This window comes from Biomphalaria glabrata, chromosome 5 (genome assembly GCF_947242115.1).
Source record: "Biomphalaria glabrata chromosome 5, xgBioGlab47.1, whole genome shotgun sequence".
NCBI lineage: Eukaryota > Metazoa > Mollusca > Gastropoda > Planorbidae > Biomphalaria > Biomphalaria glabrata.
Genome location: NC_074715.1, coordinates 20,724,228 through 20,744,392, shown reverse-complemented (window position 1 = coordinate 20,744,392; position 20,165 = coordinate 20,724,228). Strand labels below are relative to the sequence as shown.

Sequence of the window (20,165 nt, the reverse complement as noted above, 5' to 3'; positions counted from 1 at the left end):
CCACTCGGATTGCCTCTTCTTCCTCCATCTCCTCACTAATGGATTTAGTTCAGTTTCTATCGTAATGAGGAGATGCTACAGTTCACGCGATAATATGAAAAACTACTTATTAATTGTTGTTTTAAATTATGTCCAACTTATATGCATACTAAATAGATTTTTTCTCTTTAAAAAGTAAGCATTTTTTGTGTATGTAATTATAGTATTTAGTATAACAGAACTTACATAACTTAACAATAAAAATATTTTAAAAATAGTTTTTGACAAAAAATCTACAACCGTTTGCATAAATTTGTTAAAAATATGTTAAATAGTCGCTTCCACTGATACAGAGCCTCAAGTGTTTGTTACTATTAATAGTGAATATAATAGTTGTAAAAGTGGTGTATTTTTATGAAAAAAACTGCTTGCATAAGTGATTTAAAAAAAATAGATTTTTCGCTTTTAGAAAAGAAAAAAGTAACAATTGCATCAGAACTTTGAATGTCGGATTTTCACCATCTTTTCTAATTTACGAGATCTAAACGAGACGGACTGACAGGCCACACAAAACTAATAGCGTCTTTTCACCTTTCGGGGGCCGCTAAAAATGATAGCAATATATACAAAAGTTGTGTAGCAAAGATAAGTTAGCAACAATGGTTTCAGCTTAAAAAGGCCTACTTGTAATAAAATAATTCTAACCCTAACCATTCCAGCCATTACCGAATCCACCACAGACGTCAGTTCTAAAAATATAATCCGCGGGTCGTTTATTTGCCCACAAATACGCTATTTGATGTTCTAGCATGTTCTGAAATTGTTTTAGCTTTCTAGTTGGCAACTCTGTCGCCATCTCTATTTAGTGTAAAATTGTGCAAACAAAAATGGCTGACGATTGCAACTGGCAGAATGATGACAATAACGATATGAAACTAAAAGACGTTGACAGACCAAGACGTCGCGATGATTACCATAGTAGGAGAAGATCTATAGAAGACAGACGCCGAAGAAGTCGAGATAGTGATAGATCTTATAGATCTAGTGAAGATAGCCGCAGTCGAAGAAGAACGAGGTCTCGATCGAGGTCTAGGTCACCGTCAGAGAGAAGACGTAACAGAGATAGATCTAGGTCTAGATCAAGATCGAGATCTAGATCTAGAACAAACTCTAGGTCGAGAAGTAGATCTAGGTCTAGGAGAGACAGCAGTGAAGACAGCGATGGTTCTTCCTCTGCACATGAGAGCAGTAGTAGATCAAGACTGCGGAAATATGAATCCAGGGGCTACAGGAGGGACGACGCAAGAGATGATGATTTTCATCGCACTGGTAATGAAAGAATTACTGGTCACGATTGGAGATCAAAACTGACATCTATAAGAGATGCTCATTTTAACAGAAGCAAACAACCACCTGTAATGGCACAAAATCAGTTTAAGAATGATGGCAGCTTCATGGAAATGTTTAAAAAGAAAATGGCAGAGCAAGCCACATCAGTGACCCCTAATTCTTTGGTTTTAGCGTCATCATCTATCCAGTTCAGTCCAGATCTTTCATTACCACCTCTTACCACAACACCTCTTGAAGAAACAGTGTTAGCTCACTCTTCACATGCCGAACAAGATCTTGATGGTGTACCAATGCCTGCACATAAGTCTATACCAGTTCCGGTGTCTGTAAGATTTATAATAGTTTAACATCTTATAATTTAAAAATAAATGTAAAAATATACTAATATAGATCTAGTATTTTATTAATTGTAAAGTTAAAGGTCTCTGTGATATTATGGGCTATTGATTTTATATATATATATATATATATATATATATATATATATATATATATATATATATATATATATATATATATATATTTATATTACATATTTTTATAAATATAACAAAGTTTTGTTTTGTGTTTAATTTGACTTGTAATCAGATTTCATGCTAACATAAAGTTCTATCACAGGGGTGAGCAAAGGTTTAGATCCTCAGGCAGGAAATAGAGATGCACAGGCTTTTTTTTTTTTGTAAACATTAAGATTTATTTTGCTTCTTTTAAAAAATTTCTATAGATGGATTAATGTGATTTCTCAGCACCTATTTTTGTTTTTTATTGGTAAGGATATTAAGTTCTGTTTTGAAGGCTGTGCGTATTTTGAGAACAAGTTTTGCATTTCATGATTCTTTGATTTGCTCATTAAACCAGTTATGACAGTATTTTGCCTTGTCTAGAACACTACTACTACTACTAGCAATAGATTTGTTTTCTTTTCATCCATTCTCCTCACCCAACTTGAAGTGTAAATATTTTATTATTGTGTTCAGTTCGTTGAAAAGATCTTTCTTGATGTGTGGAATTTAAAAAAAAAATTCTTAGATGGTCAGGAACTTTACTGTAATCTTGATTTCTCAGGGCTTTTAGGAGCTTTGAGCTTATGTTCAGTTTCTAAACTAATTGAATGGATGATTGGTCCACGAGTCAGCCTCTGCGCTTAGACTTAAACCATTTGTTTGTTCAATTGATTGACACTGATGGAGTGCTATTGATGCCAGTGTTTGGATCTGGAATGCAGCCATTATAATGTTTTAATGCTTTGTGTCATTGTGGTAGCTGGAAAAGTGTTATGATCAGCTTTAGAGCCGTGTTTATTTCTTATAGCACACAGTGATAATACAGGTTGTTCACTTAGAGTCGACTCTAGTCAGTATAATTTACAAATTTTATTAAATATTATATATATATATTACTGGGGATATATATATATACATATCCCCGGTAATATATTTTATATATTATATATATATATATATAAATAATATATATATATAATATTTATTTATTTATTTATTTGGTGTGTTTTATCTTTTTTTTTAGTTAGGTCTAAGTAGAAAAAGTCTTATATATGTTAGGGTTGGACAAAATTGGGGCAGATGTGCTAATGAGAGAGGCATGGTGCATTGAAGCCAAAGTAGACATGTCATTATACTGACACAGCACAAAATCATTTTCACTTTAATAAACTTTCATTGCGCAAGCCAAAATGTAATTTTCCATGTTCATCAAATTTATAATGAAATGTCCACAGTTTAAATATCATTTTTCTTTATCATAGTCTATAATTGTGTCATGAAACCTCAACATACTCCACTACCATTTATTGTAATTCTTATATCAATGTATTAGAAAAATCTAACCCCCACCCCAAAAAAAATAAATTTTGAAATGTCTTAACTGGCAACTTAAAATTCCTTCGCAGATGCACTTTGCACACCCCTGGTCTATAATATAGTTGCACTATTTAGGTGGATAAGTGATTATTTAAATAAGTTGTGCTTTGGATATTAATTTAAACAATAAGAATGAGAGGAAAGTATTAGCCAATTTATCCATTTATTTTCCTAATTGACTTATGCAGTTTGAAATAAAAGTTGATATTTTTTTAAATCTCTGCCTGCTATATTTAGAATAAAATTCTAAATAAACCCAAATCATATAAATACATAATTTAAAAAATTTGTGACGCAAACTCAATTTGAGTTTGACGCTGTCAAGTTTGTTTCTACAGGTGGGTAAACGCAGACTTGCTAAGCCCCTTAAGACTGGCATTGTTCTCAAGAAGCCACAAGAACCTACAGAGGTAATGGTTACATATTCATATTTTTTAACCACATGGGGAAAAATGGAAAATTTAAATTACTTTTTTTTTCTGCATTTATGGTATATATTTGACAATGAAATAAAGCGTTCAGTTATAGTTGCATGGGAACAACCTTATCAATACCCAGGTAAGTCAAAAAAGAAAAGGCACCATTCTGATTTTGTTACAAATTGTGGTTATAAAGTCTTAAGAGTGCCATTTATATTGTGTGCTGTAAATTGAACACCCTTAAAAGAAAAACCAAGTGCTTTTTGTTTGCTAGTGGGTGAAACACATTTATTTATACATGAAGATTTTTCTGTACAGGACGAAGCTAGTCAAGAAAAATTGGATGCCTGGGCCAGATACTTGCAAGAAGTACAGAAATATAAATCTGCCAACTGTATGGATGATGACAACAGTAGACCACTAGTTAAGTGAGTCAATACAGATGATCAATTTAAGCCAAGAGATGCTTTTTAATACCTTTTTAAAAAGTTAAAATAAATGCATCCTATTTTATTTTTTTTTTTAGAATTATTTTGTCATAAATGTAATTTTGTTAATCTTGTTAGCATCTGTCAAAATCATTGGACTAGTGTATTTGTAGCTAAGTAATGGTGACTAAAATTATACATCTTCAGATATTATTTTTTAAATAAATTGTAGGTTATATGGTACTTAAGTTTTTTAGTTTTTAAAAAATGTTAAGCAATAAAAGATGTAACAATTGTTTTTTCACCATAACTGTAGAATTATTTTGTGTATTGTTCCTTATATCTAGCTTCTTTAGCTGTCAGTGTTAAAAATTAATTGTTAGGTTTACCATGTGGAGGTAGGGAGTAAACATATCACACATTTTTAACTAGTGTTCATCAATAAACCAGTATTTTATGTATTAACATTTTACATGTTAAATAGTAGAGAATCCTAACTCTCCTTTCAAGACCTCTTGAGTTCATGATAGGGAGTTTTTTTTTTTTCAAAGACGTTAAAAAGTTAAATATTTTCTAAGTACATTGATCAACCTCTCTTTAGTGGAATAGGTAAAAAAACAACAACAGCAGTACACATACTGAGATACTAATCCTCTAGCTAAAGAATATCACTAGGCTATCTATTGTCAACAAGACTGTGTACTCTTTATACTGACTGTGATGTCAAATAGTTTCCACTTATTAAACTGTATCAAACTAATTCAATCTTGACTTCCTTGTTCTGCTTACTTACTTTTAGTGATCTTTTTATTATTATTATTATTAAATCAGACAAGTAGTGTCTTAGCTGGTGGTTAGGTGACATTTTATGCTGGACAATGTCTTGTTTTGAGATAATGGTAGGCTTTAGTCTGTGTAATTTCATAAATAATAGGAAGCACTGCATCAATATATTTATTTAATACATTTTTTTAATTGCCTGAAGTTCAAATTGTGTAAAAGAGTCTGAAAGTGTGGCATTTATCAAGATTAATGAGGCTTTTTAATTTATATTCTTCATCTTATCATCTTGCTCTACATTGTGATTAAGATGTATTTATTTATAAACTACAATACGTCCCCCCCCCCCCTTTTTTTTTTTGCTGATGACTTTTCATTCCTTTTTGCTGTCTCTAAAAAAAAAACTGCACTGAACAGTCTTCTAGGCTTAATTACAGCTTTCTTTATCCTAGACGTGTAAACCAATCTTTAGTGTTGGTTCCATTGGTGCTTGCATTCAAATTAACGCCCCCCCCCCCCCCCCCAATGTTTATGAATCCAAATGTATGAAAGATTGTCATGATTTTGAAAGAATATTTTTGTCCCAGCAAAAATTCATTAGGCAGATATATCTGATGTAGCTGTCTAGTTTTGTGAGAACTGAACCATTTTATTAACAACTATTTTGTTGTCATTTTCATGTGTTTAAATAGCATTGAAATCAATTTTTTTTTCTAGCACACAATGCTAGAAGTAGACTAGTACTTTTTTTTCCCCTTTGGACTAGGACAATTAGTCTGAGGCACAAGGAGACACTTGAGCAATCTATCTGATATGGCTTTCTAATGGGTTGCAGTCTTTCATTGTTTTAGTTATTTGCTTAGTGGTGTAACTTCATCAACAATTCTACCACTTTAAAGTGGACAACAAAAAAGTGAATCCACTTGTTTGTACTGGATGACCTACATGCCTCCCATACTTGTACATGAGTTAGGTACTAATTTAGGAGGTTGGCATGGTTCTTTCTGTAAATACTTTATTGCTTGACAAATAGAATGGTGGAAACTCAAACCCAGGTTTATAAAACTTGTTTTGAGTTTTTGTTTCTGAAGCCAAACATGTACAGTACATTTAAAATGATTATTGTTATAAACTGATTGGAATATAAATATTTATGACCTAACAATAAATTTATTGATCACATTTTGTTAGTTTTTGTGTACGGGTATGATTCAAATTGTATGATGATAAATGCTATACGGCCAAAACAAATTGTTTCAACAAGTTGTGTTGTATAGTTGTTAACTACTAATAAGTTATTAATAAACGTTAAAATACAAGAAAAGTAATCATTTTCCCCCATATCCAAAAAGGTACCTGTGCGTACCGTCACAAAAAACAGTCGACAAACAATTTATGACTTTACAAAAAGTAACCATAAAGGAGTAGGCCTAGGTCTCGGGATATATATATATATCTTTCATGTAATTGTAATACGCAAACTGCTTAATTTTTTTTTCTTCTTGGAAAAAGTAGGTGTAAAAACAACTACAGCCTTGACCTGCTTTATCACATCTCCATGCCCGGACTGTTGTAGCTCTGCCTCTACGTCATGAAGCCACAGTCCTCGTGATCAATCTTTGCTCTCTGGCATTCTTTCTGTAATCAGTTGACAGACAAGGTGTGAGAGATTGAAAACAGAAAAAGTACCGGTGTTAATAATTACTGTTGTCTTCGTTACGGTCTGTGAGGGAAACACATTTTTGAAGCTTATTTGCTACGGCTACAAGAAAGAAAGAGGGGTGGGGGTATGAGGATTTATATTCTAGTAGCAATAACACACAGACTTTATAAATTTATAGATACAGCATCCGAGGAAGAAAACTCAATAAGCTTGGTATAACGAAGGTGCAGCTACCAGACGTCCGACAAAAGGAGGTTATGTCCTCCTTCCTGCCGGCATTAACCTAAAGTGTGAAAATGTCCGGCTGTTGTTAACTGCAATGGCATGTTAGTTATTAATCAGTTTAACATAGAAAGGTGTAAAGCTACACAGCATGAGTTGCATGATAAATGCACGTGAAACAGTTTCTTTTGCTAAGATACTCCCTGGTCATGGGCACATTCTTATATGTTTGCGAGTCTTGGACGCTGACTGCAGAGCTAGAGAGGAGGATCCTAGCAATGGAATTGAGATGCTACAGAAGGATCCTATGTATCACATTTAAAGACCGCATCATAAACCAAGAGATTAGAGACTGTTACTACTTCGACTGGACCCTACGATGACCTGCTAACTATCTTTTTTTTTTTCTTTTTGGTTCTTCTTTGTAAGCTTTGTCCTCCTTTTTGTCCTGCTCTGGTAACCCTACGCTCAACCTTCCTCCTTTTTCAGCAGGGTTTGGGACCGTCCTCGGCGGAGTGTTCAAGACTGAACAATTGAAAGCTCCCGTCACATGTTCCCTTATTAAAGATTACCATCGATTCCATGCTAGTCGCCAAAGAAAACTCGCGGGTACATGTGACCTTCTTTTTATTTAAATCCACTGAGTGCCCTAATGCTAGCTGGTTTTGTTTTGTTTCTCATCGATTCGATATTTAGTTCCCAGGGCTTGCTATGAGTCGTCCAAGCTGTAGAATACAAATTAGCGAACAAATATATCTCGACTGATTTGGGCTTACAAAGTTAAATGCGACTTAAAAGCAACAAATTGCCTTTTACTCCCTAACACTGTCCGTATTAAGGGGAGAGAAACTTTATTGATCTGCAATTTCAGTCTGATTTGGCTCGCCCCCCACCCCTTTTAAAACAAGAAAATGAAAGTAGTCACTACAAGGTGAATGCATTGAAACTACTACCATAATGAAGTACAGGGCCAATAGGCTATCACAACCTTATTGGCCTAAACATCCTTGTACAGTACTGGAATAGCTGATTTTTAGCGGCCCCGGAAAGGGGAATGGACGCTATAAGTTTTGTGTGGTCTCTTTGTCCGTCCCGCTTAGATCTCGTAAACTAGAAAAAATAGTAAAAATCCGACATGATATTTTAGACCTTCAAAGTTCTGATGCAACGGCTACTTTTTCTTTTCTGAAAGTGAAAAAAAAATTTTTTTAAATCAACTATGCAAGCAGTTTTTTCATAAAAATACACCATTTTTTCAACTATTCACTATTTATAGTTTTTGTCCACTGCGTTTATATCCTGTCCATTTATAGTAATGCTTGGATCCGAGTAGGCTTTCCCAGGAGCAGGTAGATATAAGACTTCAGTCTTGTTCGTATTGATGGTAAGGCCAAAGTCTGAGCATGCTCTTGAGAAGTCACTGACGATGCTCTGCAGATCGTTTTCAGAGCAGGCATTTAGGGCACACTCGTCAGCAAATAGCAAGTCTCTGATTGTGCTGTATTTGTTTTTGATTTTGCTTTAAGCCGCCTCGGGTTGAATAGGCCACCACAAAATCTGTATGACATATTTATCCCGTTGTTTTCTCTATTTGTGAATGCATCTGTCAGCATAGCGGAGAACATGATACTGAACAGTGTAGGTGCTAGGACACAGCCTTGTTTTACCCCGTTTGATACTTCAAAGGGCTCTGATGGTTCTCCACTTTCTTGGACACGAGCCTTCATGCCATCATGAAATAGTCTCACCATGGTTATGAATTTTTGTGGACAGCCATACTTTGACATGATCTTCCAGAGTCCTTCTCTGCTAACAGTGTCGAAAGCCTTTGTTAAGTCGACATATATTGAGAACAGGTCAGCATTTTGTTCTTGGCATTTTTCCTGGAGCTGCCAAGATCATGTCAATGGTTCCACGCTCTTTTCTGAAGCCGCACTGGCTTTCTGGTAGTAGACCATATTCTATGTGTTGCATGAGCCGATTTAGTAGGATGCGTGCAAGGATTTTCCCAGCAATAGAGAGAAGAGATATTCCTCTGTGGTTGTCGCAGATCTGGCGGTTTCCTAGTTACAAACACGGGAGGCTCTTTAATAAGGGAAAAGAACATCTATCTATCTATATATACATAATAATATATAGTTATCTTCTTCCCTCAACTGTTTAAACGAGAAGAAGTAAAGGAAAGATCTATTTCTGCGTATAGTCCACGACAAAACAAGAGGGAAGGGGGGGGGGGAGAGAGAGAGAGAACACGTGGGTATTCACACGTCGCTACGGATGGCTGCGTGCTGGACAGTCAAACCCTGCCCGCTCCCAACCCCCTTCTTCTTGCGGGAGGTTTGGACTAAAAAGTAAACTATCTTCAACTCTGAAGGAACATTCGAAACATGTAAAACATTTTACAAACAAACATTTAACAAACACTAAATAGCAGGGCCGGACTTAAGCATTGTGGGGCCCTATTCGAAACGGATTTCGTGGGACCATGTTTGAGTAGGGAAGCAAACAATAAGTGATAATTAAGAGTTTGTATTAGACAATAAATTCGTTATGCATTTTATTCATCCTTTACTACCTACAGAATTACTTTAGGAGCCTTGCGTGTAGCAAAGTCATACAGTATATCATAATAATTATGTTTCCTACATAGATCACGCTCAAAGCAAGAATTACCAAATGTTTCAATCTATCTTTGAGAATTGTTGACCTCAAGTATTTCTTCATTAGTTTGAGGCGCGAGAAGCTTCTTTAACCTGATTACACAATTACGGCTAATGCATAATGCCGTTTTTATTTATCGCGCGTAGGATTGGCGTTTTCCATATTGAATGACTTCCCAAAATGACAATTTTTTCTATATATTTCCGTATATTTTAAGGACTTTTTCGTATATTTTGCGAGAATTCCAGGAGTTAGCCTACTGGTAAATCGACAGGAGGGCGCGGAAAATCTGTTTTAAGTAATAAAATGGTTTAATTTAATAATTTATACACCTTGAATTAGCGCGGGTCCTATGAAAGTGCGGGTCCTTTGAAAGTGGGGGCTCATTGCGGTCGCATAGGTTGCAGTGGCCTAAGACCGGCCATGCAAAATAGCGGCTTATGCTACGCCGCCGGTCGACTAGTTTACCATATTTTTAACGGTTTCAGATTAAATTATTTTTTTTTACAATTGTATTGCTAAGTAAAGTAAGCTCTGTCATAATAACTACAACAGTTTAAAAAAATGTTTTTTTTTAAAGAGAAAAAATCTATTTAGTATGCATATACGTAGAACATAATTTAAATCAACAATTAATAGTTTTTTTGCGTGAAATGCAGTACTTACGAGACACAATAGGATTTATAATTATTTTTTTTTTACAGAAATATTTTTTTTTTCTTAAGGCTTTGAATAAACTGTACCAATTTTGAGTTTGTGTTTCCACACAAACTGTCTTTGTAACTTTGTTTTTAAAGAAAAGAAAGCTTAATTGTAGGGGGCACTTGATTTTTTAAAAACGTATTTATTCCAGCCAACTAATAAACTACAAATAATAAAATTTATCCTTACATTAATATATGACAAATAATTACTCATTTTGAAACTACAAGCACACAAATAGTCAACAATCACAAAGCAGCTTTCAACAAAAGTTTGATTCAGTTACTGCTTGGGGAGATATTGAAAGAACTTCTAGTGACTTCTATCAAAGCAGTGACAAAATAACCTATATAAATATAACTCCTCTTTATCTAATGATGGTATGCATGTTTCTTCATCAATGCTTTGAAACATTTCATGGGACCAGTTGGTTGGTTTAGGTACAACTTAACCATTGTGTACACATTGGTTTAAAAACTTATTGACCTATTAAATATTTCAGATTTGAAGTTGTGCTAAATCACAACCCGAGTCCAAATGATCAGTTCTAATTAGTCTAATAGAACTTGGCATGATTTACAGATAATAATGAAGGAGGCTTATTTGTTGAGCAGATATAGACATATTGAACACTTAGTCAAAGAATTCAGTTTGTACATTTTTATTTTTTTTGTCTGAATGATTCCAATGTACATATGTACTCAAATGTTTAATTTCAAGCATAGCTGATTATTTCAACTGGACAGATTCAATACAACATTGATAGTGATAAATATATGTAAACAATAGGATTCTTATTTATATATATATATAATATATATAGACACAGCTCAGTCTATTTTCCAATGAATTAACAATACAACTTTTTGTTTCAAACACATTACAATGAACTTGAAACAGCACACATAAAAAATAAATTCTGACAGGCAAAAGTACAAAGTCAATGCAAGTGTAAAATAATGCTCTGACATTTCTGGTTTCATAAGCACTAGCCATTGTAGGTTGGCACCTAGTGCAAAGAACCTATTGCACTGAGAGAGAGACTGATCATTCATTATCAAGAAGTAAGGACCTAGTGCAAAGAACCCATTGCACAGAGGGAGAGACTGATCATTCATTATCAAGAAGTAAGGACCTAGTGCAAAGAACCCATTGCACAGAGGGAGAGACTGATCATTCATTATCAAGAAGTAATCATTGTGATTTGTTGCTTTCAAACACACACAGAGAAAAAAACAACAAACAAACGCTAGAGTAACAAATGCAACAACAGCTAAGAACTGTGCTTTCCCATGAAAACAATTATTTTAGTTGAATTAATATTGTAATAATAAAAAAAAACTTGACCTATACATTGTAACCATTAGCATTTAAAAATGTTAAAATAAAGAAACACAGAAGCAAATATTCACATCTTTAAAGTCTGTTATATCTAACAGACAGATAGTTATATGGCAAAGACCTGAGGTTTTATATGACTTATCTTCCATCAAAAGGTTCTAGTAGCAACACCATCAGAAATGTGAATCTTCCCCACAGACAGACCTACATATTATATTTATTTTCCAATACAGGTTCTCTTTTGAATCCTTATTCACAACCATGAGGAACAATGTCAAATCTAACTAGATAATGCAGTCACACAAATAAAGAACAAGAATTCACCAACGATACACAAAATTGTAAAAAATCTCTATTGTGTACAAGTTACAAGCATTAAAAAAAAAATCTGATTGGCCTGAATGATGAAGAAAAAAAATTAGACCACAAGAACTCAGGAAGACCCAACATGGTTGAATAGAAAGTGAACATAGGAAGTTAAACAGAGAGATTAACTTAGAATAAACACAAAACATTTCTCTAAGAGAACAAAAAAAATATTTGAAAGTGTGATCGATGCATTACAGTGTAAGACAAATTGAGAAGCCATCCAATATAGTCAAATCTGGTAATAACTTCATAGCCTTATTACAAACAAGTGGAGCTACTTCAAAAGGAAAGCTGGCTAAACAATACTGATAGCTGATTATGTAAACCAAGACCTACACTACACTGTCAACTAACTTAACACTGTGGCAAGATTAGGAGTGTGGGAAACAAGAAAGCATTACAAAAGCCCAACTCTAAAGGGAGACAAGTTTCTCACTATATGTATACAGTTTGAGCTAGGTCAACTACTACAATTCTGATAGAAGCAAATATGGAAATGAAACAAAAGTGACAGCCTGAAGAAAAAGCTGTGTTCAGACTCTCATGCTGTAAATATAATACATATATATTCTTTTTGTTTGTTTGTTTCAACCTGAGCACACTCCTCCAGTGAATGATGATGAAGTTGAACTACAGCTCATTTCAATGACACTCAAATCTTTTCATCTTAGAACAAAACAACAACAACTAACCTATTTAAAAATTAACTCAAATTTTTATAAAATAAACGAAATAAATTTTCTTATTTTGAAACTAATATGTGGATAAATCTATATGCTCAAAAAGAGAGTATTCACTAACAAGACATAACACACACATTTTAGCCAAAAACTATTAAATATACCAATAATGAATAGGCTGGTCTCTGAGAGCAATACATAGGATCATCTATGAATTGAATGTAGCAAGTTAAATATGGTTGATGAGAGTTAAGTCTCAGTAGATCTGAACAAAAGGACAACCACTGAAACATGAAGAGTTATGAAGTCACTAATAATACCAGACACTATTTAAGAATGTAATCTTATCACATACTAACTCAGACTTAAATATACATGTTTTGTTTTGGTGAGGGATCATTTATAAGCTAGTCAATAGGAACCTTTTTTTGGCCGACATGACAGTGTTCTACTGTTGCATAGAAACTTGTGCACAGTTTGACAAAGAAATGTTATCAGAATGAGACTTTATAATGTAACCACAGCTCCACAAGACTGCACAGTCTGACAACAGTACAGGATACAGACCAGACAACACTACAGAGTATTTATATACTCAAACAGGAATGCTTAAGTTATTAAGACAAAGCCAAAACAGAAAAAAAGTTGTTCATGGTGCCCCCCCCCCTCCTTTCTGGCTGCACTTCACTTTTTAGAACTACACAAACAAGATAAGTGTACATTAACTATTAGCAATAGTTGCTTAGTGTGCACTCCTCTATCTAGTATCACAGATGAGCAGCTGGGTGAGGGCTGATGTTAGGAGGATTGGCTCAACAAAGCTTTCAAATCGTCTAAGATATTAGACAGGAATGACTGGTCGGAACTCTTGCCTTCTACACTCAGGCTGCCATCAGTCTGAAACACACATATACATAATGAAACTCAACCGGACTTAAGGGAACAATAATTTATTTTTTTTTTATAACTAATGTAAATAGATACAAAATAGGCCGGTGATTAATATGCTTTGTTAACCCTAAAGCTCCTATTTCCGGTTAAGAAAAACACTTCCCAGGCACTAAGAAAAGAGGGATAACTCCGTATTTAAAAAATCCTAAAAAAAATATTTATTTTGAAAAAATAATCAAATTTAAGATCTAATATATTTATAAACAAACAAACAACTTTTTAAAAAATAAAACGATATGTCTAGTTTAAAAACATATATACTTTAAATACCATTACAATATAAAAAAGCTTCAAAAATACACATTTTCCCATGTGGGGGCTTATACACTGGGACTATGGGCCTGTTCATTTTAAAAATAAAATTTTCCCGATTGTAATAAAAATAGAATCGGTTATCTCCAAAATTATTTATAATCACGCTTGCAACGAGACTAGAAGAAATCTTCTTTTAAAAAAGTTTAAATCAAGTCTATTGAACAGGGGATTTAAGAAACGTTCTACAAAGGTTTAGGAGAAAAACGCGAAAACGTTTCCAACTGCAGAAGGAGCTAATGGGTTAAATGGTGAGGAAGTATCCACAATATGTTGTGTGTCTTAGCTTCTATGCAAAGGATGAACTAGGACTAGGGGATATTTCCATTAAACTGAATCTCAAAAGAAAGTAATAAAAACATCCTTTGAAAGCTAAAGAGTACAGTTTGAACATCTAATCATATACAAGTTCATTTTTAATGTTCATTAGTCCTTAAACTGATTTAAATCAGGAATTAAGTGGTGCACTTGGTTTTGTGTAGCCAGTACAATTATTGCTAATCTTAGCTAAGTATTAAACTATCTCAATTGTGGTGTGGTCAAATGATTTAGTGACTTCCATACTTTCATAATGCAGATTCAAAAGATTAGATCTCAGAAACACAATTACAAATGGACAAAACTTAATTAGTAGAATCAACAGGCACATTGACAACTTTCTCAGTTGACTAGAACATGCTAATCAAATAGAAACATAGAGAGACCACATAGGACAGTCAAACCAATGGACTCACATATTTGACTAGTAAGCAGACTGGATGTCCTTGAATTGAGCGGCTGTAGAGCGAGGCACTGTTTTCTACTTGTTCTACAACTGTTGATAAAGTCAAAATTCATGGATAAAAGGAGAAATGCAAGAAGAACAGACTTTGAACAAATGTTGAAAACTTTTCTACAGCCACATTTGTGAACATGCCATGGTGACTCAAGGAGTCACTGAATATTTTTAAAAATATGTTTAGAATTGAGCTATATTGAGTTAATTTTGTACACACACACACGCAAACACACTACTTGACACGCACACACACTACTTGTGCTCTATTTTATTGAAGAAAAATATAAAGACTTTGAATTTGATCTACACTGAAACTAATAAAGAAAATTATAATTCATTTCTCATTTTTTTTCTAGAAATTTAGGCCATCCTCTTTCTAGGCATGGTCTTTTATTTACATTAGATTTCTACATGGTATAACATTCTGTGTAATTGGATGGGTTAACTCTGACTGGCTTTCTTTTTATAGCACTCAAATCAGGTTCCAGAATAGGTAACTGTGACAATACTTTGAAATCTCAATTTTTTAGAGCAAGAACAACCAGATGAAGAGGTGGCAGAAAATGTTCACCACTTCCTGGTGTGACACATAGTCTGACATACAAGGCAGTGTGCAAGAAGCACCGATCAATAGTTAGGTCTAAATCTAGAAATAGTTTGTTCTGCTTCCATAGCTTTTTTTCAGCCGAGATGTCAAGATGTCTCTAGACCAGATCTAGACCTAGAGTTGTATGCTGTAAGACAAATACACTAGATCTAGATACATCTCACATAGATGTTGAAAGGGTTTAGAGATGACTTCACTAGACTCTAGCTAAATGTAGTCACTTCTTGAAAAAAGAATCCACATTGTTATTTCTTATTCTTCAGCACTCTCCTGATGTATGTCCTAGATTTTATTTGCAATGATTTGACTTAGCAGATGTAGATCTACATTAGATCTAGACTCTACAAAAGGAAATTCTCCAAAAGTAAACTCTACTGAATGTACAGATCAGAAACTTTGAAAATTCAAAATCAACTGAAAGCAAAATTCAGCCCTTGTAATTGTGAAAAAAATCAATTAAGTCTGTTTTCTTCCTATAAGGTAAAATGATAGATTTGTATTGTTTATTTCAAGTAAAAACAAATTCGCATCACAGCCAGAGAAATGCATAAAGACAAGTTTTAAACACTTACCAGAGAAATGCATGAAGACACAAGTTTTAAACACTTACCAGAGAAATGCATGAAGACATAAGTTTTAAACACTTACCAGTGAAATGCATGAAGACACAAGTTTTAAACACTTACCAGAGAAATGCAGGAAGACATAAGTTTTAAACACTTACCAGTGAAATGCATGAAGACACAAGTTTTAAACACTTACCAGAGAAATGCAGGAAGACATAAGTTTTAAACACTTACCAGTGAAATGCAGGAAGAAACATGTTTTTGCTAACATATGAGACAACTGGGTGTCTGAAGGGGTAAATTTAAGTGAAGCCTTTTCAGTTATCTCCCCACTACTGAGCAGTGATGCAAAATTGTCACTGTGGGAAGTAGATCAAGAAAAGGAAATATTGATATATTTGGTAGACTAAATAAATCATAAAATGTAAACAGACTAAAGATCACCAAATAAAATAAACATTAACTTAGCTTTCTACTTCAACCAAAGAAACAAAATTGTAGTTTAAAAGATTTTTCCTAAAAAATGTGTTTTTCTTAGATACCTGGTACTAGAGGTGCTCACTAGGTAAGTACTACAGGGAAGATTGATTTTGAAATCCACTTTGTCTTGTGTGGAGCCATCACCTGACTGTACAACACAATCAATACAGTTGTAATTAATAACTGGATAAATACAAAAATAATTTGTTTTATGAAAACAGTGACTGAGGGGAAGGTTCAATGACCTGGTGTCTTTGAATCTAGATATTTGGTTAATTGCAATTTTAACCCCTCTTAATTAAATCTTTCTCTCTGGAACAAAGATTTCATTATTGATTGAAACAGTCCTTTCAATAGAAGTGATGCTTTAAAATTCATGTTTTGTTTTCACCCCACCCTAAATGTTTTTGCTTAAAATTGTTATCATAAATAGTTTCTCTTTGTTCAACTTAGATTTTTTTTTTAATGTGTTATTACAGAGGATAATGTGAATAACATTTTCTGACTTGATTTTCTCAATGATATGTGATATCTTGGTATAACAATATCTAGACATCTAGTTTATATGTTTTTATGAGTTATTAATTATATTTTCTTAACTAATGGATAAATATAATAATTTTTTTTTTTAACCTGAGCGATCATAAACTATTTTGTGGATGTGATATATTATTTTGCATTATTCTATACCAAATGAAACATTCTCTGATAACAAAGTAAAGAACATGGAAAAAAATTCTGGACAGAAAAAAAGTTCAAGCTAAGAGAAATGTTTTGTGGAAAGTAACAAAAATAGAGTTAAATGTAAAACACTTTGAGCTCAAAAGTGTTGATGACTTGGCCTTCAATTAGGACATTCCTCTTTAACAGGGACATTTTGAATAAAAATATAGCATTTACTGAGATGATGTTATGACATCATTTCCAGGCCACAGAATCTGTTCTAATTTATGTTGTGCTAACGACACAAGCTAGAGCTTAATTTCTGCCAACTCTAAGAGTGAACGGGAAATATTTTACCTTTAATATGTAGGTCAGTGTTCCTCTCAACTTTTGAGGCATTGTGATTTTGTCTATTAAGAAGGCAAACTGTCCTTCATTCTGGGCTTCAGGTAAAAGAACGAAAGGAACTTTGACAGCATCATGTGACTTTTGGCCTATCTGTAGACACAAGCATACACATTTCAGACTAATGGAACATAAAGTTATCTATTTCATTTACAAAATATTATGTTCAGTAGGGATTTTTATTTTTATGGATAATTAAAGCCTCTTGTTTCATGCTTATCTAAACATAAAAAAGAAACATTCTCTTTGGGCTTTTCAATAAGGAATAGTTATACATTTATTATATTCCATTTTCTCTCAAATCTTAACAAAATTAAAATGGATGTACCCCTCTGATAAGCCGAATGTTAAGAGTGTCCAGCACACTAAATTCCAAATCTTTAATAGTGTCTGTAGTCAAGTTAGTGAACACTACTGACACAACAATCTGGTCACTTCTCTGGTGGTTGATGCGAGTCTCATATGTCTGAAACAAACACTTTCTTTATTCTCTATGTACATTCAAACAACAAATAATACAGTTTGTTTCTAGAGAACTAGGCTCCTGTAATTAGTAGTCTTAACTCAACTCAAAATGAAGAAAATCACTTACCAACTTGATGGCTTTATTTTCTGCTAGTGGGAGGTAACTGGTCATTGGCTACAAGTAAAAACAAAAAGTATTTAACTAAAGGCACCCCTGACTTTATTGAAAGTGTTGGCAATGTTTTGGTGACAAAAAAACAACAACAAGGTCATAAAATATCACTAAATAAGTATCTGACACTTGGAATCCATTTAGTTTCTAATTGCAGCTAATATGAAATGATATTAGATCACAACATGACCCAACACTAGAGGGTGAAAACACTTTTCTAGAGCAGCCACTTACTGGTAGTTTGACATCATTAGGTGTGGGTAGTTGAGATAGACTAATGGCTTCTTTAGAAGGTGTAGTTGTTCCATCTGCCTCTTCATATTCACTACGTCTATCTTTTAACTTCTTCTTCTCTTTCTTCTTCTTCTCTTTGACTTTGCCTTTTTTTGATTTTTTCTCTTTCTTTTTGGGCTTCTAGTTAGAGTGTACAACAAAAGCAGTTTCATAAAAAAAGATTATTATACAAACCAACAGCATAGTTTTTATGATCAGTAATGGACTATTACCTACCTCTTCTATATGTTCATCTTCTTCTTCAGATGTCAAAATCACATTTTCTACAGCTATCTTAGGTTTGGATGGAGAAATTGTTGCATTTTCAGTGGGACCATTTAAATGAGCTGGTGATTCTTTGGATGGACCATTAGGGGTGTCATTGGATAACCAGAAGTTTAAGTCATCACCATTCTAGAAAATTTTCAGTAAAAAATAATAAAATTAGATGACAATCAATTCATCATGAATTCTACTGCAAACATTAGTTATGTAGGCAGAGTAGTAGTATTTTCTTGGTCATATTTTGAAGAACATATACATTTATTTCTAAATTCTTCCAAAACTAATTAATAATAACAATTACAAGTTTTAGTAGTTGAACCATAAATAGTCAAAGTTATAGAAAAAAAACTAAATTGTTTATGTAATCTTATGTATCCAGCAGTTACATATGGAATAGAGTTTGACATTGCTAATAACTGAGTTTACCTAGATATGGTTGTATCAGATATATTGAACTAATTCATAGAAACATTAACCTGAGCTTTATCAGCAGCACAGAGAAAATACATTCCAAATCCTTTTTGGATGCAACTGAGTCAGCCCAATCTCCCTATATTTCATTGCAATGCCCTACATTTTTGGTTGTTCTAAGTGGGGATCCCATTAGAGTTGTGCCCATTAATCATGTTATGACTGAAATGTAAAGCAACCTTCAAATCCCTTGTGGGCATGTAATAGAATGACACTCATTGTATTGATTCAGTAAAACTTCCTTTAGAAAAACTCAAAAGTTAATAAAGCTTTCATAAGTTCTATTAGAATTATGCATTTCAATATAAATGTATGTAGTCCATGTGCTCAGTTATGGTCAAGCTAGGAGTAAACTCTTCAAGTGTTTCCATCATAATATGTGCTCTAGAAATAAGTTAAAACAAGCTGGAGAGAGAATACATCCTTGCTGCATTCCTATGGATGTCCTAAAACTTTATCCAATTTGGTTGTTCAGTATTTGCAATTTGATAAAGGGCTTTGATAATTTAAGAAATGTCTTTGTTTAAATTCTACTTTGAGTAGCCTAATAGACAAAATCTTGTATTTATGGCAAGTGAAAAAAAAAGTCCAATACCAGCAATCAGTTGGACTGGCAATTACTGGCAAGTTATTTACAAAGCTTATATCAACTCACTCTGTCTGGTAAAAAGTTTGTACATGTTAGTTCGCTAGCACCCAATCTCAGAGTCAGATGAAGCTGAAATTTTGCACAATTATTTCTTTTACCTGACAACACAAGAATCAATAAAATAAATTAACCAATTAGTTAATTAACTATTTTGTTCGGTATCTTGAACAAGGGAAAGAAATAGTACTTGACTGAGGTGGTGGTATAAGCTGAATAATTCCCCTTTATAGGTAGCCACTTTAACCTAAGTTTGAAACAAACTATAGATGACTATACAATCTTTTATTTTTATACACATCTCACTAGCAGAATGATTGAAATGTCATGTCGGCTTGTGTCAATCGAATTCAGGTAGTTCCCCCCCCCCTTTTTTTAAAATAAATGCTTTTAAAAATGATTATGGTAGAAATCACCAGATATTATTTCTCTCTCCCCCCCCCCCCTCCTCAATTTTCCCAACTGGTCCAGAGCAAGTTCATAGCCTACTGAGAAAGCTAAAAGCATAAAATAGCACTAAACAAAAACAATTGGTAAAAATCTTTCTAATTGCAAGATTTATTGTTTGTTGGTCTAGATCTAAAAACTAAATTACATGACTGATCCAAACTAATTGA

General features: G+C 33.5%; 2 protein-coding genes across 4 annotated transcripts in view; one reads left to right on the top strand and one right to left on the bottom strand.

Annotated features, from left to right (window-relative positions):
- The first annotated feature begins 825 nt into the window (after positions 1-825).
- On the top strand, positions 826-6,021 carry LOC106068775 (arginine/serine-rich coiled-coil protein 2-like). Its single transcript, XM_013228245.2, has 3 exons — positions 826-1,655; positions 3,548-3,619; positions 3,947-6,021. The coding sequence occupies exons 1-3, from the start codon at positions 867-869 to the stop codon at positions 4,058-4,060; spliced, it is 975 nt and encodes a 324-aa protein (XP_013083699.2). The 5' UTR covers positions 826-866; the 3' UTR covers positions 4,061-6,021.
- A 4,708-nt stretch (positions 6,022-10,729) lies between these two features.
- The window catches only part of LOC106068774 (AP-3 complex subunit delta-1-like), a 36,278-nt gene continuing 26,842 nt past the window's right edge, over positions 10,730-20,165 (bottom strand). For 2 of the 3 annotated variants that reach the window (XM_013228243.2, XM_056028510.1), the window contains exons 25-33: positions 18,384-18,560; positions 18,108-18,287; positions 17,829-17,876; positions 17,565-17,702; positions 17,189-17,329; positions 16,231-16,316; positions 15,923-16,047; positions 14,472-14,551; positions 10,730-13,371 (exon numbers count right to left, since the gene is read on the bottom strand). In XM_013228243.2, coding sequence (XP_013083697.2) covers positions 13,273-13,371; positions 14,472-14,551; positions 15,923-16,047; positions 16,231-16,316; positions 17,189-17,329; positions 17,565-17,702; positions 17,829-17,876; positions 18,108-18,287; positions 18,384-18,560 — 1,074 coding nt within the window. In that variant the 3' untranslated portion in view covers positions 10,730-13,272. The remainder of the gene's footprint in view (positions 13,372-14,471; positions 14,552-15,922; positions 16,048-16,230; positions 16,317-17,188; positions 17,330-17,564; positions 17,703-17,828; positions 17,877-18,107; positions 18,288-18,383; positions 18,561-20,165) is intronic. The other variant, XR_008777828.1, reaches the window with a different exon arrangement.

Bases quoted from the DNA above. Each gene is read 5' to 3' on its own strand.
- LOC106068775 (XM_013228245.2), top strand. From the start codon at position 867: ATGGCTGACGATTGCAACTGGCAGAATGATGACAATAACGATATGAAA. The intron at 1,656-3,547 runs GTAAGATTTATA...TTGTTTCTACAG, and splicing joins CTATACCAGTTCCGGTGTCT to GTGGGTAAACGCAGACTTGC. The intron at 3,620-3,946 runs GTAATGGTTACA...TTTTCTGTACAG, and splicing joins AGCCACAAGAACCTACAGAG to GACGAAGCTAGTCAAGAAAA.